Source organism: Camelina sativa, chromosome 5 (genome assembly GCF_000633955.1).
Source record: "Camelina sativa cultivar DH55 chromosome 5, Cs, whole genome shotgun sequence".
In the NCBI taxonomy this organism is placed as follows: Eukaryota; Viridiplantae; Streptophyta; class Magnoliopsida; order Brassicales; family Brassicaceae; genus Camelina; species Camelina sativa.
In genome coordinates, this window is record NC_025689.1 from 12,539,563 (window position 1) to 12,556,676 (window position 17,114).

The 17,114-nt window shown below is 38.8% G+C and overlaps 3 protein-coding genes across 3 annotated transcripts in view; all 3 read right to left on the reverse strand.

Moving 5' to 3' along the window:
* Window positions 12,389–12,754, reverse strand: LOC104789188 (protein ELF4-LIKE 1-like). The gene has a single exon (XM_010514921.1). It carries the CDS (start codon window positions 12,752–12,754, stop codon window positions 12,389–12,391), a length of 366 nt encoding a protein of 121 aa, XP_010513223.1.
* Window positions 13,218–16,090, reverse strand: LOC109133086 (ABC transporter G family member 31-like). Its single transcript, XM_019245875.1, has 8 exons — window positions 15,974–16,090; window positions 15,548–15,880; window positions 15,164–15,454; window positions 14,976–15,059; window positions 14,748–14,881; window positions 14,164–14,651; window positions 13,915–14,081; window positions 13,218–13,789 (listed from the first exon to the last, which is right to left on the reverse strand). The coding sequence occupies exons 1-8, from the start codon at window positions 16,079–16,081 to the stop codon at window positions 13,523–13,525; spliced, it is 1,872 nt and encodes a 623-aa protein (XP_019101420.1). The 5' UTR covers window positions 16,082–16,090; the 3' UTR covers window positions 13,218–13,522.
* LOC109132844 (ABC transporter G family member 31-like) overlaps window positions 16,190–17,114 on the reverse strand; it is a 2,448-nt gene continuing 1,523 nt past the window's right edge. The window contains exons 4-7 of the mRNA XM_019245275.1: window positions 16,995–17,090; window positions 16,612–16,902; window positions 16,423–16,506; window positions 16,190–16,327 (exon numbers count right to left, since the gene is read on the reverse strand). Of these exons, the coding sequence (XP_019100820.1) occupies window positions 16,190–16,327; window positions 16,423–16,506; window positions 16,612–16,902; window positions 16,995–17,090 (609 nt within the window). The remainder of the gene's footprint in view (window positions 16,328–16,422; window positions 16,507–16,611; window positions 16,903–16,994; window positions 17,091–17,114) is intronic.

Genomic DNA, 17,114 nt, shown 5'->3' on the forward strand with positions numbered 1-17,114 from the left:
TAGACTAATATGGATCCTAAATGTCACAAAAACACACTCAAATGGGCAACGGCGCCAAATTGCAACAAGTATTTTGTATGTGGTGTGAATGATGATGTATGCAATGGTGAGATATGAATAGAATGATGGATGGGTGTTTCAATTCCCCTTATGCTGTTGCAGTATAAGAGGTATATCAATCCTAAATGAGTGTTTGTGAACAGTTAAGATGTGCATATGAATCTAAGTTAAGACAAATGTAAAGATTGCTTGTCACTAACAATCCTAAGATGGAAATGTAAAATGCAGAAAATAAACTACAAGAACTAAGAACTAGATGCAAATGAAACTGAATGATTGAAACAGTAGTGAAGCAAGAACTGAAATAGTAACTACTATTAATGAACTAATGCAAGACAGGTAATGATCTGAAAACTAAATGAATGCAACTAGAATGGAACATGAATGAAACAGGACAATCACAAATCATAAACCAGAGTTCTGGGGATGAACTCGAGCAAGCACTCGACCGAGTGTAGGTCGAGTGAGAGGTCGAGTNAAATCAAAACTGTAAAAGTCTCACGCGATGCGTGGATAGAATGAACATAATAATATATATTTAGTTATTTTAAAATACATTCAATAATAGTTAACATTAATATTGTAACTATAATATATATATATATATATATATATATATTTTGTCAACAACTTAAATAGATTAGCTCAAAAGAGCCAATTGGTAGGAACACAGTTTACATAAGTGATATGAAACCGTAGGAACTAAGATATATTAACTATAAACTAAAAATCTAATAGATTGTATGAAATATTATCTAAAACTAAAATTTTATATTTAAAATTTATAAAATAGATCAAAAGAAACAAAGTACAATATTGATACACATAATATGCATTCTGAACAACATTTACTAATTTCAAAACATGAACAAAAAGTAGAAACGAAAGGTAAAAATATACGAAAGACCTTGTGTCTCTTCTAAAAGTGAGAATGTTTCATGTGCCTTAGACTTTCTTCATTTAGCCTTTTTACATATGCTCCAAAATTTTGACTCTACTTATTTGTTTCAAAACCTACAAAAGTCACATAAAAGAGAAAAAAAAAAGATATTTTAGGTAAATAAAAATTGATATTACTAAATTTAAATATTTATGTGAGAGGTAAAATATGATGTTTGATGAAAAATTTGTCTTGCTATTTATAAAGAAATTTGTGGTTGCGTGACTAAAAATACATCAATTTCTTATACGAGTTTGCTATGCAATGACTATCAATAAGAACTAAGGTCAAAGCTTTAAAAAAGGTTGGTTTATATTTGCCAAGTCCAGTCTTTTCTCACAGACAATTATAAGNGTATTTTCTCATATCTTTGTCATATATATAGAGAGATGAAGAGGTCACTCCAATGTATCAACCTCAATTAGAATTTACAAACATGAGTACTATAGATGAAAATCAAAACTGTAAAAGTCTCACGCGATGCGTGGATAGAATGAACATAATAATATATATTTAGTTATTTTAAAATACATTCAATAATAGTTAACATTAATATTGTAACTATAATATATATATATATATATATATATATATTTTGTCAACAACTTAAATAGATTAGCTCAAAAGAGCCAATTGGTAGGAACACAGTTTACATAAGTGATATGAAACCGTAGGAACTAAGATATATTAACTATAAACTAAAAATCTAATAGATTGTATGAAATATTATCTAAAACTAAAATTTTATATTTAAAATTTATAAAATAGATCAAAAGAAACAAAGTACAATATTGATACACATAATATGCATTCTGAACAACATTTACTAATTTCAAAACATGAACAAAAAGTAGAAACGAAAGGTAAAAATATACGAAAGACCTTGTGTCTCTTCTAAAAGTGAGAATGTTTCATGTGCCTTAGACTTTCTTCATTTAGCCTTTTTACATATGCTCCAAAATTTTGACTCTACTTATTTGTTTCAAAACCTACAAAAGTCACATAAAAGAGAAAAAAAAAAGATATTTTAGGTAAATAAAAATTGATATTACTAAATTTAAATATTTATGTGAGAGGTAAAATATGATGTTTGATGAAAAATTTGTCTTGCTATTTATAAAGAAATTTGTGGTTGCGTGACTAAAAATACATCAATTTCTTATACGAGTTTGCTATGCAATGACTATCAATAAGAACTAAGGTCAAAGCTTTAAAAAAGGTTGGTTTATATTTGCCAAGTCCAGTCTTTTCTCACAGACAATTATAAGTAGCCCTCTCTAGAGTCACTACAACTACAGGACTTCAGATTCTTAAAGAAGACACAAAACACTACGGCAATAATATTCTACAAAATATTGTCTACCAAGAAGTTTTCAACAACAAATGATTTTCAAAGACAATTTCGACTTTGTTCTATTGCTTCTATTTACCATAATATTGTTTTCAACTTTGTTCTATTGGTGAAACTTTTTTAACAGGTAGACAAATTTTCTTTATTTTTTCAAACAAAAATATACTCCTACTTTCTCTTTTTTTTTCAGTTTGGAATAGGTAAGATTAATATATTGACCCAAAAAAATGGAATATTAATATATATGCATTTTCTTTTTCTAATACTGTATTTTCTTTTTCTAACATTAGTTACTATCAAAATATTTTGTGACGTTGGAAAATGGTATTTAGTTTCACTGGTTGCTGGAGCAAGTCACGTGAACATGTTCTTTCCACACAGGAAGAAGGCAGAGCCGAGGTTCTCTCTATGGTGGAGGAGGTTGGACGCAAGGTTATCTCCTCAAGGGAGGAAGGTGGGGAGGTTGGACGCAAGGTTATCTCCCTATGGGAGGAAGGCGGTGCCAAGGTTCTCTCGATGGTGGAGGAGGTTGGACGCAAGGTTCTCTCCATAAGGGAGGAATGCAGAACCGAGGTTTTTTCCATGGTTGGTCATGCACTATTGTGATGTAATTTTTTTTTTTGAGATAACAATTTTAGTAATTAAAGACACTATGCAAAAGTGAAAGTAAAGAGACATATAATAGTTGGCTAGTTAAGAAAAATACTTGGTGCATTTCCTAAAAAGAAAACGAGGGCGACGGCGATGGCGAAAATATTAGGGTTTTGATATGTGGTGGAGTAGAGGTTTTCGGATTCTTTCCTTTGGTTATTCTGGTTATCTATGGTCTTTATTCGGTGGATCTACTGGGTATATTTGGTTCCCATTCCTGGTTTCTCTTCTCGTGTTTCGGTTCTGTCTTTTGGGAGATCGTGTGAGATCTGGTAAATCGGGTGGCTTGCGATTGGGTTTATGGCTGTGGCCATGGGATTTGATTCGCTGGGAGATTTTTGCTTTTATGATTCAAGCAGGGCAACGAAGGTTTTGGGCGAATCTTCTAATACGGTGGGATTCGGCTCACTCTGCTTTGGCGGGAATCGCGTGGTTGTTTCATTTACGAGATATGCTGATCTTCTTCTTGAAGAGTCTGATTTGGGTGAGGATTTGATGGATCTTCGTGTTTGATTTTTGCGTAATGGAGATTTGTGGAGATCAGCGACTAGTGCGAGCTGGTCCAGATTTTCTTTGGGATTTCCTCTTAATGGTTTGGTGGAGTTCTTTCTCCGAGATTTTCATCAAAGGAAACAGACGGGATATGCCAATTCTCATCTTGAAGAGGTCGATTTGGGTGGGGATTTGGAGGATCTTTGTGTTTGAGCTTTGCGTGGTTTTGCTTCGGGATTTCCTCTTACTGGTTTTGAGGTGTTTTTCCTCAGAGATGTCCACTAAAGGCAATAGATGGGATTGTAATCTTTCTTTGGTCCGATTATTACAGTGTTTGGGTGTTGTGATTGTGTTTTTGCCTTACATTGGGTATGATTTGATTTTCTGGTTCCTCACCATTTATTGGAGATTGCTTCGTTGGTGGGATTTGTTGATATCGGGTTTAAATGGGCTCTTGAGGGAGGTGATTTTGCGAATATGTTCTGCGGATGGGTATAAAAGGGTATCTCGAGGCAGTGTTATCAGAAAGCAAGTGCAGTTCAAGTCTCTTTCGGTGTTCTGTCTAGCTGTGCAATTTTCTCTCTCTCGTTTTCTTGCAATGTCGCAGAGTGTTGTCCTTGGTCGTGGTTTGAGTTCTAAGGGAGCCGGTCCCTCGGTGGTGAAACCTAAGGTGAAGATACCGTTCTTCGATAACTCTACTCTCATCGAGGGTTATTCCAAGACAGTGGTGGGTCGGTGTTTGAATCCGCATGCTCAAGATATGAAGTCCCTTCTGGTGATGTTTCCACGGTTCTGGCATCTTGAAGGCAAGGTGGTGGGTGCAGACCTTGGAATGGGGAAGTTCCAATTTGATTTCGATGAAGAGGAGGAAATCACTGAGGTCATGAAGATGGCTCCGTTTCATTTTGATAACTGGATGGTCTCGATGGTGCGTTGGAGGCCCACGGTGGATCCTTCTTATCCTTCTGCTGTCACTTTTTGGGTCCGAGTTATGGGGGTGCCGTTCCAGTTTTGGGCTCCTCCAACTTTTTGAAGTATCGGTGAAGCTTTGGGGTCTGTTGTAGAGGTCGACATTGATGGTGGCAGAGTACAAGTCACGGTGAATGGGCTCAAACCCCTGTGTTTTGAGACGGAGATTGAGTTCTTTACTGGTGAAGAAACCACTGTTTCGCTCCGCTATGAGCGCCTCTTTGGGTTATGTCGGAGGTGCTTTAGCCTGTGTCACGATGAGAAGCACTGTCCACCTCTGTAGGATAATGATGCTGCTCCGGCTGTGCTCCCACATGATGAGGCTGGTCGAGGGTATCAGAGTTACAAAGGTGCTGTTACAGTTGATAGACAGCGTGGTTCTGGGCAAGAGGGGAGCTCACGTGGGGGAAACAAACATAGGTCCAGGGGGGAGAATTCCCATGGAGATGGTAAGCGCCCTTTTGAGGGTAAGGCTGGTCGGGGTTCGCAGTCCAGGACTGACACAGCAGTTGGGGAGCCCGTGACTAAGCAGAGACGGTTTCAACCTCGTGAGCAGCATAAGGATGCTAAGCCCTGTCGGGAGACTTCTGTGGTTACGGATGCGCTTCCGGTGCTATCCGAAGATGTGGACATCCCTCTGGTGGCACGGATTGTAGAAAGGGTGCCTGCGCCTGCCCCATTGGCGCGTAGGGCTTTGTTTCAGGAGAGAGAGGTTGCTGATCCGGTTGTACCAGCGGTAGATGCTACTGTGCCTGCGGTATTGACCCATCCAGTGGAGGAGATCCCTCGTCCGACAATCACTGCAGTCTCTGTCGCACCTGCTAACGCTATGGTGCCAATGGAGGAGGAGGTCTCTGTTGGGGAAGGAGCTGTTACTGGTGGTGATGAGAGCTCTTTACTGGCGGTAGAGGAATTTGCGATGGTGCATCTGGAGGATAAGGATGAGAGTTCATCAGAGGTTCGTGTTGGAGGTTCGACGTCTTTTGGCACTGACGCTGCATCGGATATTGTGCAGGCGGATGTCCCTGAGGTTGCTATGGGAGAAGTTGAGCATGATGTTAGTTCTCCCTCTAGCGAGGATTCTTCCACTACGGTTGCGAACAAGGGCAAGATGGAGTCGGGGCCTCCTCTTGTGGGTGATGAGGATCCTTCCTTGGTGGAGAAGACGCGTAAGGGTAAGGGTGCATTGGGACTCCAAGGCATGGAGTCAAAGAAGCTGACTGTTTATGTTCGTACTCTGCGTAAACGACCAACTCTCAAGGGTAATGCTAGCACTGGGCAGTCTACTCTCCCAAAACCACAGGATGTGGAGAAGGGGGTTGTTGGTAGGACTAAACCACCGATCCCAAAGGTTGCTAAATGAAGGTTCTAAGTTGGAATTGTCAAGGGCTTGGTAACAAAGCCACAATTGGGTATCTTAGGGACTTATGGAAGAAGCATCGTCCAGAGTTCCTGTTTCTTTCTGAAACTAAGCAAACTTTTTCTCATTTAGAGTCTTTTGTTGGTCATTTTGGTTATTCTCATTTAAAAACTGTTGAACCAGTTGGTTGTAGTTGCGGTCTTGCCCTTTTTTATTATAATAATAATAATAATGTTTCAGTTTTATTTGCTTCAAATAGAATTATTGATGTGGAAGTTGGTTACAAAGGCAAACTAATTTATCTTACTTTTGTTTATGGTGATCCGGTTCCCAAGAACCAAGATTTGGTTTGGGAACGCCTGACACGAATTGGTTTGACCAGGGATGCTCCTTGGTTTTTCATTGGAGATTTTAATGAATTAAAAGGTAACCATGAAAAACGGAGTGGTAAATTACGCCATGCTTCTTCCTTTGTGCCTTTCAATACTACGATTCGGCCTTGTGGTTTGTTTGAATTTCCCTCTCTTGGAGATAGTCTGTCCTGGAAAGGGTGGCGGGATAAGAAACCGATCCGCTGTTGTTTAGATTGGGCTCTGGCGAATGAGGGGTGGCATGATTTGTTCAAGAATTCCTTCACGGAGTACCTACAAATGATTGCCTCAGATCATAAACCTCTGGTCGCGGTTCTTGAGGATCGGGTTTGGGGTGGAAATAGTGGTTTTCGGTTCGACCGCCGGTGGCTGGATAAAGAGGGTTTTTTTTGATGCGGTTGCTGAGGGCTGGGCCTCTTCAACGGGCCCTGGAGCCTCTTCCACGGTTGTGGATAAAATCATAACGTGTCGTCGGGCTATTTCCCGGTGGTGGAAAGAACAACTTCCTTATGGAAGGGAATCAATTGAAGATCTGAAAACGAAATTGGCAGCGGCCCAGGAGAATGATGGTACCTCGGTGGAGGAACTTGCGGAGCTTACTTGGCGGCTGCGGGAGGCATATAGGGATGAGGAGGTTTATTGGTATCAGAAAAGTAGGAGTCGGTGGATGCGGTTTGGGGATCATAACACTGGCTATTTCCATGCTCAAACAAAGCAGCGATGTGCCCGGAATCACATTGTCGGTCTTCATGACCACCGTGGACATTGGTTAACGGAGGAAAGGGATATTCAGAATATCGCGGTCGCCTATTTTGAGGATTTATTTACATCTTCGGATCCCTCTGATTTTGAGGAGATTCTGGCGGAGGTTCAGCCGACGATAACGCAGGAGTGTAATGACTTCTTAACTCGGGAGGTCTCCGGGCAGGAGATCAAACAGGCATTGTTTATGATGCACCCGGATAAAGCCCCTGGCCCGGATGGGATGACGGTTCTCTTTTATCAAAAAGCATGGCAAACGGTTAAAGCAGATTTGGTCGTCTTGGTAAACTCCTTTATGCAGGACGGGACTTTTGATAAAAGGCTGAATGTGACGAATATTTGTCTTATCCTGAAGGTGGACAAACCGACTAGGATGACTGAATTACGGCCGATCAGTCTTTGTAATGTTGGGTATAAAATTATTTCCAAGGTTTTATGAGCAAGGCGTATGATCGGGTTGAATGGTCCTTTGTGGATCTTCTTCTCCGACAGCTCGGATTCTGCGATAAATGGGTGTCTTGGATTATGAGTTGTGTTACGTCGGTCCAATATAAGGTTCTCATTAATGGTCAAGCCCATGGGTCCATTACCCCTTGTCGGGGTTTACGGCAGGGGAATCCTCTTTCGCCCTATCTTTTTATTCTCTGCACAGAAGCTTTAATTGCACAATTCCGCAAGGCGGAGCAGATGAAACAAATTACGGGTATTAAGGTTTCAACCGCTAGTCCGGCTATTTCCCATCTTTTATTTGCGGATGATAGTTTGTTCTTTTGCCGAGCCAGAAAGGAGCAGTGTGAGGTTGTGCTTCGGATTCTCAAGAAGTATGAGCGGGCGTCCGACCAGCAAATTAACTTTCAGAAATCCTCCGTCCAATTTGGGCACACGGTGGACCATGGTCTCCGAGAGGAGTTAAAAGGGGTCTTAGGGATTACGAATCTAGGTGGTATGGGCTCTTATCTGGGAATTCCCGAAAGCCTAGGTGGGGCTAAGACGCAAATCTTTTCTTATGTTCAAGATCGTCTACAGTCCCAGGCTAGCAGTTGGCCAGCTCGGCTCCTTTCCAAAGGAGGCAAAGAGGTCATGATCAAGTCGGTAGCAATGGCAGTTCCTACTTTTGTGATGTCGTGTTTTCGGTTACCTAAGACGGTGACACGGAAGTTAACTAGTGCGATCTCCAACTATTAGTGGAGCTCCTCTGGTCAATTGCGGGGTTTACATTGGGTTGCTTGGGATAAACTATGTCTAGATAAAAAAAGAAGGAGGCTTGGGTTTTCGGGGTTTGGACGATTTCAATACCGCACTGCTGGCCAAGCAGCTGTGGCGATTGATTTCTGTCCCGGAGTCGCTTTTTGCACGGGTCTTTAAAGGTCGTTATTATAGGCATTCGGATCCTTTGGACCTGATTAAATCATACTCACCATTCTATGGATGGCGGAGTATCATCTCTGCTCGCTCTCTGGTTAACAAAGGACTTATTAAACGGGTAGGATCTGGTGCTTCCATCTCTGTATGGAATGATTCGTGGATCCCTGCTCAATCCCCGAGACCAGCTATCAGCACAGGGTTGTCATCTGACCCTCTGCTGTCCGTTCAAAACCTTATTGACAGGAATTCAAATTCCTGGGACATGGCTTTACTTTCGACTACTTTTGTACCGGAAGATGTTGCGTTGATTTCTGCCTTACCGCTGCGGTTACCGGACAAACCGGATACGCTAGGTTGGCATTTTACTAAGTCAGGACAATATACGGTTAAGTCAGGGTATCACCTCCTTAGGTCTAATACCGCGGACACGATTGTTCCGTCAGTGTTAGGGCCCAACTATGTCCCTCTTCAGGTTTTTGTGTGGACAATCCAGTGCCCGCCAAAACTCCGCCATTTTATGTGGCAGGTGATTTCGGGTTGCGTGGCGGTCACAGCTAATCTACGGAAACGTGGAATTAATTGTGATCCAATATATGGTCTTTGTGGACATGACGAAGAGACAATAAACCATACTCTTTTTGAATGCCCGCCAGCCAGACAGGTCTGGGCTCTGTCGCAGTTTCCAACGGCACAAGGTGTCTTCCCGTCGGGATCAATCTTCACAAACTTGGATTTTCTTTTCTGGCGGTTTAAGGATGTTCCTCATAAGGATAGATTCCCATGGATCTTGTGGTATATTTGGAAAGCCCGTAATGATAAAATTTTTACTAATTTGGACTCCAACCCAATCGCGATACTGCGGTTAGCGGAGGATGAGGCTAAAGATTGGTTCCAAGCTCAGGCAGAGGTTGGAGGGCCAGCTGAGGGGCACCCCCCCTTTGGGTATACTTTCTGATCGGGGCTTCGGAGTTCCACGGGTTCCTAGGTCTCCTTCGAGTTTTTTTTGCTTTGTGGATGGTTCGTGGAAAGTGACGGATCAGTTTGCTGGTCGAGGATGGTTCTTTGTTTTGCCCGGGAGGGATGAAACAACCATGGGAGCTTCCAATGTTCGGCGAAGTCTCTCCCCTCTTCATGCGGAGGTCGAGGCCCTCATCTGGGCAATGCGATGCATGATTGGCGCAGATAACCAATCCGTCATTTTTCTTACCGATTGCTCTGATCTGGTGAAGATGGTGTCTTCGCCTTCCGAGTGGCCAGCTTTCACACCTTATTTGGAGGATATCCAGGCGAACAGAGAGGAGTTTGTTTCTTTTTTTTGTGGTCTATATCCCTCGCATTCAGAATGGTAAAGCGGATAATTTGGCTCGACGTGTTCGTTCAGTCCCGCAACAAGTTACCTTTGTAAACAATTTCCCTTCGCAATGGCTCGTTTGAGTCAATCTTGTAAGCTGTTGTCAAAAAAAAAAAAATAGTTGGCTAGTTAGTTCATATGGACATTTTCTAGGTGGTGGTAAATGATATATTTATAACATACAATATACCGAGGTGTAAAAAATACACTTTTAATGGTAACATACATAAAACATTTGTATATGTATATAAATCAGTGTATTATAGCAAAAAGAAAATTTGTAAATAATATACAATAATTTTTAATATATTTTTTATTAATTTTAAAAATTTTAATTACAAAAATTTAAACCCGCACATCGGGCGGGTCTTTATCTAGTAGGTTATAAAGTTATAGTTATTATTTGATTCATTAGTTAGTTACAAAATAGGTTATGAGTTGGTTTCCTTAATTATACCGACATTTAGGAAATAAAATAATTACTTTACCTGCATTATTATTAATTACTAGCAATGAATACACTTAAAGATGATATTTCAAAGAACAATACAACTTAAAAAAAAATATATAGACAAATGAAACAATAAAAATAAATCTTTAAAAAAATATTTCTCTATTAAGCACGCCTGATAGAGTATATTTACACAACCATATATACTGTTAGGCAATTAAAGAAATAGAATAAAATCCATAGAATATTTTATATTAAAAAATATTTTATTAAATTTGGATTTGGGTCATTAGTTAGTTATAAAATATAATACTTAAAAAATATATCAAAAATGTTTTTTGGTAGATTATATAAGAAATAATTGAGTCATGGATATAAAATTAAGACATTAATAATTTAAATGCATTTAAGTTGTATCATTTGTATAATCATCATTTACAGGTTGACTTGATTATCGGTTGATATCTAACTAAAATCTTTTGACTTGATTATGGATCGATTGACTTAATTATTCATCAAATAAATAATATGTTTGTGAAAATAAGTTAACAATACAAGGGACACAAGTTTCTGCTAAAACAAATACGTACATGCATATATGTGTTAGAAGATAGAGTAAACCTTCTATAAATTAATAAAGTCGGGACCATGAAATTTTATTAATTTATAGAGGTTTTAATTTATCGATAAATTAATGTGACTTTCCTAATTTTTTAAAAAAAAGTATTAAAAATAAGATTTAATCTTTATAACTAATATTTTTATAAAATTAATTATAATGAAAATGACAATTATCATGTTTTGAAGATATACCACTCAAAGATTTTTATATAGTAAAAATATTAAAAATAAACTTTAATAAAAATTAATGTGTAGATATACATATATTTAGATAATTTTATATAATTATTAATTTATATTATTGATGGGACTATATATTTACAAAGGAGTTTCAAAAAATTATTATTTTATTATATTATCGAATAGTGTCCAAATTACACTAGTCCCAACTTGGGACCAGAAAAATTTATTAATTTATAGAGATTATTAATTTACCGAGTATTAATTTATATAGGTTCTACTGTAAATAGTAACCACCACCTCCAAATACAAGTTTGATTCCACATCGGCTAGTATGTACGAGTACAGGATAATTAAATAGATTAAGGTATATAAATTTTTATATAAAACATAGATTTTTTTTCCGTCAATAAAATACAAGATCAGATCAAACGAGCTAATTGGAAGGGTTAATGTTTACATTGGTGACTAAGTGCAAAACTGAAGAGACATGTCGTCGCTCTAACTTATCCGCTATACCATTCTGTAAACGGGGGATCAAAACCAAAGAGAAGGTGGTAAATTCATTCTTATCAGCTTCAATCTCATCCAGATAAATTCTGTTCAGAAGGCGAAAACTCCATCTTCACCAAGTCATAACAATCGGTTAGGAATATGACATTCTGATAATTTACGCTAATCATACAGTTCATTGCTTAAACCAGAGCAGCTGCTCAAGGTCTTGTGGAGGTACCTGATATATCATAGTTTTTACGGTTTTTAACCGTGATATAAATGTGTTTTTTGAGTATTTTGATTTGTTTTATAGGATGTTTTGAGTTTTTACAGAATTTTAGGATTTTGGGACAGAAGGAGCTGTTTCGTCCTTTTGAAATCAGCTGGTTCGTCCTAACCCTGGTGAGGAGTTTACTGAGCTTAACCAAACCAACTGGTCGGTCATTTGAAGATACATCACAGGTACGAAGTTCAGTTGCCTCTCCATTTTTCAGATTCTCGCTCGTACCCATTGTAGAGCAGTCAGTGGAAGTTGAGTGAATTTAACTTATACACAAGTTTTGTAAAATTTTAATTTTTAGAACCTCATTAGTTGGTCTACCATTCGAATAATAGACACCTTCATAAATTTCTAAATTTTTGATTTTGCTTTTTTTTTTTAAATAATAAAAAATGGTTAGACCCCTTTAGGGTTTCCTTATCTTAATGAATTCAATCATCAATTTCTTTGATCTCGTCTGCCTCCTTTCTCAATTTCTAAATATGCTTTATCATTGCTTTTGGGAGTTTACATATGCGTACCTAGAAAACAGAACTGATTCATCAAGATGTTGGAACTTATTTCTGACAAAGTGGCTTTGACCACTTTTTCAGTTTCAATATAACTTAACAAAATACTAATGCAAGGATCCTTAATGACATCAACACCAACAGCAAAAGCTAAAATCGGATCTTGTTGTGAATTGCGTCTCAGGAACCGAAAGAGCTCCGTCTGCCGCCGTAAGAACCGGCCGTGGTGGTAGTTGTTGTAGTGTCGACGTTCTTGGCCGTCCTCCTGCTGCTCCTCCGCTGCTGATCGAATTTGTCGGCGAAATCGACAGATAAAACAGAGTAAATCTCCATAACTCGAAAAATATTACCGTTGATTTCGTTGATCAGGGCAACGTTTCTAGCGACGTTATCAGGGATCCGAGACATGTGGTTTTCGTTGACCCGTTGTATCAACTCACGGTTCTGATCGAGAACGACTTGCGCGCGTTTGAATCCGTTACTCAACGTATCCCACACCTCCACGTCTTCTTCTTCTTCTTCATCACCGTCGACTTCGTTATTCATCTCCAGAGCTTGGACGGAGCGATCAATTTCTCAATTTGTTAATTTCTAAAGATATAATATTTGTCGGATGTTGAGGAAGAGATATGAATCGAGGCGACACGTGGAAGAAACCGACCCACGGAAGCGGTTGTTCGGGATCAAGAAGTGACGAGATTGCGTCAAGGACCAATGGGTAGTACAATGAAGTGTTTTGTTGGGAGGATCTGATTGGATATTTGGATCGGTGACGTGACGGTAGCGAAGAATTGTCAAATATATATATTTCTATAGAAAAAAGTGATAAAAAACCTACCTCGGACCAAAAAAACAACTGACCTGTTTTCCACATCTCGATCTTTTCCACAACATAAGTTACATAAGAAATTGAAAACATTTACTATCATTGTGAGTTTGTGACACTTCATTTTTTAGAACACATGTAGTAATATTAGTAATTTACGAACAAAAATACAACAAATAGAAAGACGCTAAATGAACTAGCATATTCATGGGTTAAATGTGAAACATTCCAAAAAAAAAAAACCAGATCAACCAACAACATATTCAGTGTGTTAAGTGTACAAAACTACCAAAAAATAGCACTAAACAGAGCAAAACAGAATTTTATTTACTTGGGTTTCTTTTTTTTTCGTCAATGTCAAGAAAAGCTAACTATAGAGGTCTCTCTGTGGTAAAACATAGAAAAAATCCTAACTACTACTCGTAGAACGGAACACCAGTGAAAAAGGCAGGCCAAAAATATGAAAGTGATATAACATAGGAGGACTTCTATCTTCTCTGGAAATTGAGGTACTTGATTGAAAGTGCAAAGCAAGAGAAGAAGAGAGCGCAAAAACAGACTAGAACTGCTGCAGATACACCCATCATATCTGGCTTGTAGCCGAAGTAAAGTTCAATAAACTCCTTCACCGTGCCATGGAACGTTGGCTCGTCGATGATGCTCTCCACATCACCAAGCTGTGAAAGGATCACTCCTTGAAGTGTCCACGCCACTGGACATATGTAATAGAACCATATCCACCACACTGGAATCAACTGAAGCACCAAAAACAAGCACATTAAAATAGGTTCTTTAATAGCCATGACCTCATCAAAACAAAGTTCTTGATTGTTCGAATGCACTAGCGGCCTTTCATTACTTCATAGAGTGAATTACTTACAGGTTTTTGGACGAGGAAACCAGAGAGGAGATTCCAGAGAGAGTAGAACGCAGAGGATATAACCGCGGCTAAGTGCTGATTCGGAGTGAAACCAACCGCCATCATGCCATAGAAGGTGAAGTAGGTGAAGGTGAGGAACATGAACACCAGATACAATATAAACTTGCCTGCGTTTTAATGTCATTATATTAGTTGATGCAGATATAGAAAGATTGAGTTTTACGAAAAAAAGAATCAAAGAAAACTTACTGAGTGTTCTTTCAAAACCAATGGTGAAGTATGTGATGACACCATAGAGGATGGTTTGGGTGAGAATATAAGGTACCTCCACAAGACCTTGAGCAGCCGCATACGGAATTGGAGCATACATTCCTGCCGCTTTCTCTCTGTAAAAAACCGTTCTTTCGATTGACACGACTGGTTGTACCGATGAAGCGTTACTAACTCCAAGAAATAGACAAGCCGAGTAGAGAGCCCCCATTACAGTGATTAAATCCTGAGAGGAAGTCCTCTTGGAACCAATGTCCCAGAAAACTGTGCCGAGTATAAGCGCAGCAATCGTTGTGAAGACCAATCTCACGAGATTGTACTCTGGACTTCTCCAGTAGACGAGGTTCTGTTTCCAGAGGCAGAGTAGAAATTGAGATGGTTGGTTCTGTGAATATCTTGAAGTAAAGCTTATTGGCTCTGAACCTTCTGGTGGAACACTAAGCTGCTTGATGTTTGCCTCCACTCCTCTGTACAACATAGTATATATGGTTAGATTTTAAAATTTTGATATTTATATGCTAAAAGAGATTCAAAAATGTAGTTATATGTGTTGTGATAGTTACCTAAATTGGTCAGAATTCTTGTATAAATCTGCAAAGTCCATGTTATATTTCTCTTCCAAAGCAGGCGTAGTTACTTCAAGCATCCAAGTTGCTGGATTGTAACCACTTGATATTGCAGGCACTCCGTTAATCCCCTGTAAAGGGTTTAGGGTTTGTCATATTTTACTTGGGGCACAAGTAACTGAGTGCAAAGATCTAAAACGAAGAAGAGAAGGCCAAGACAAGTACCTGAAAGTAATCTACAAGAACCTGTGAGTGTTTACCCAATTTCCCACAATATATAACCTGTCCCCCTCGTTTCATTAGAAGCAGCTGTATTTTTAAGGTTGAGCAAAAAGAGAACATACGTTAAGATCATCCATTGATAACACAACAATTCATAACAGTCTTGTAATCCAAGAAAACTTAGGGCAAACCTCGTCAAAGGCCTCGAAAATGTCAATGCTTGGTTGATGAATGGTGCAAACCACTGTTCTTCCAGTGTCAACAGTGTTCCTTACAGTTCTCATGACAATTGCAGCTGCTCTTGCATCAAGTCCAGATGTTGGTTCATCCATGAAAATAATTGATGGATTTGCTACTAACTCAACCGCAATTGTTAGACGTTTCCTCTGTTCTGTAGAAAGTCCTGTTGTACCAGGTAACCCTACTAAAGCGTATCTCAGAGTATCAAGCTCTACAAGTCTCATTACTTCTTCCACAAATTCCTAAAAAAACATGAAAACATATTTTTAGTGAAATTATCCAAATCTGAACTAAATGGAGTAATAAAACTAATTCATACTGAGTTAGTTATTAACCTTCTTTTTCTCTTTGCTTATCTCTTTAGGAAGACGAAGGCTAGCCGAAAACCATAGTGACTCTTCAACAGTGACTTGAGGAGAATGTATATCGTTCTGCTCAACATACCCGGAGATCCTAGCAAACGTTCGTTGTTCTTTTGGATGACCAGAGATTCTAATATCTCCCTCTATATATCCACCTGTCTTTCGACCAGCAAGAACATCCATCAACGTAGTTTTCCCCGCACCACTTGATCCAACTAAAGCTGTAAGAACACCAGGTGAAAAGACTCCGCTCACATTTGATAACAGCTGTAGTCTTGTCTCTGGGACACCTTGAGAACGCATTTCCTAAAAAAAAATTTAAAAAGAAAAAGTCTTTATGTAACCATAGGCAAGAGCTGATACTACAGAAGTGAATGAAACAGAGAAGTGAATTTAAACCTTTGGCATATCAACATAATAGTTGACATTGTGGAAAGTCATTGTCAATGGTTGGAAGGGAAGGATCATTCCCTTTTTCTCACTTTTTCCTTGTTTTGAATCTGACATTAAAGCAGTTTTGGTTTNTCCTCTGTACAACATAGTGGTTAGATTTTTAAAATTTTGATAGTGGTTTCTAAAAGAGATTCAAAAATGTAGCTATGGGTGTTGTGATAGTTACCTAAACTGGTCAGAATTCTTGTATAAATCTGCAAAGTCCATGTTATATTTCTCTTCCAAAGCAGGCGTAGTTACTTCAAGCATCCAAGTTGCTGGATTGTAACCACTTGATATTGCAGGCACTCCGTTAATCCCCTGTAGAGGTTTAGGGTTTGTCATATTTTTTACTTGCGGCACAAGTATCTGAGTGTAAAGATCAAAAAAGAAGAAGAGAAGGCCAAGACAAGTACCTGAAAGTAATCTACAAGAACTTGTGAGTGTTTACCCAATTTCCCACCATATATAACTTGTCCCCCGCGTTTCATTAGAAGCAGCTGTATTTTTGAGGTTAATCAAAAAGAGCACACACGTTAAGATCATCCATTGATAACAACAATTCATAACAGTCTTGTAATCCAAGAAAATTTATTAGGGCAAACCTCGTCAAAGGCCTCGAAAATGTCAATGCTTGGTTGATGAATGGTGCAAACCACTGTTCTTCCAGTGTCAACAGTGTTCCTTACAGTTCTCATCACAATTGCAGCTGCTCTTGCATCAAGTCCAGATGTTGGTTCATCCATGAAAATAATTGATGGATTTGCTACTAACTCAACCGCAATTGTTAGACGTTTCCTCTGTTCTGTAGAAAGTCCTGTTGTACCAGGTAACCCTACTAAAGCATATCTCAGAGTATCAAGCTCTACAAGTCTCATTACTTCTTCCACAAATTCCTAAAAAAACATGAAAACATATTTTCAGTAAAACTATCCAAATCAGAAGAACCAAATGGAGTAATAAAACTAATTCAGAGCTAGTTACTAACCTTCTTTTGCTCTTTGCTGATCTCTTTAGGAAGACGAAGGCTAGCCGAAAACCATAGGGACTCTTCAACAGTGACTTGAGGAGAATGTATATCGTTCTGCTCAACATACCCGGAGATCCT

Excerpts from the sequence above, each read along its gene's own strand:
- LOC109133086 (XM_019245875.1), bottom strand. The coding sequence starts at position 16,081 with ATGTCAGATTCAAAACAAGGAAAAAGTGAGAAAAAGGGAATGATCCTT. Across the intron at positions 15,455-15,547 it reads TAAGCAAAGAGAAAAAGAAG|GAATTTGTGGAAGAAGTAAT; the intron begins GTTAATAACTAA and ends ATGTTTTTTTAG. Across the intron at positions 14,882-14,975 it reads TTCTTGTAGATTACTTTCAG|GGGATTAACGGAGTGCCTGC; the intron begins GTACTTGTCTTG and ends AACCCTTTACAG.
- LOC104789188 (XM_010514921.1), bottom strand. The coding sequence starts at position 12,754 with ATGAATAACGAAGTCGACGGTGATGAAGAAGAAGAAGAAGACGTGGAG.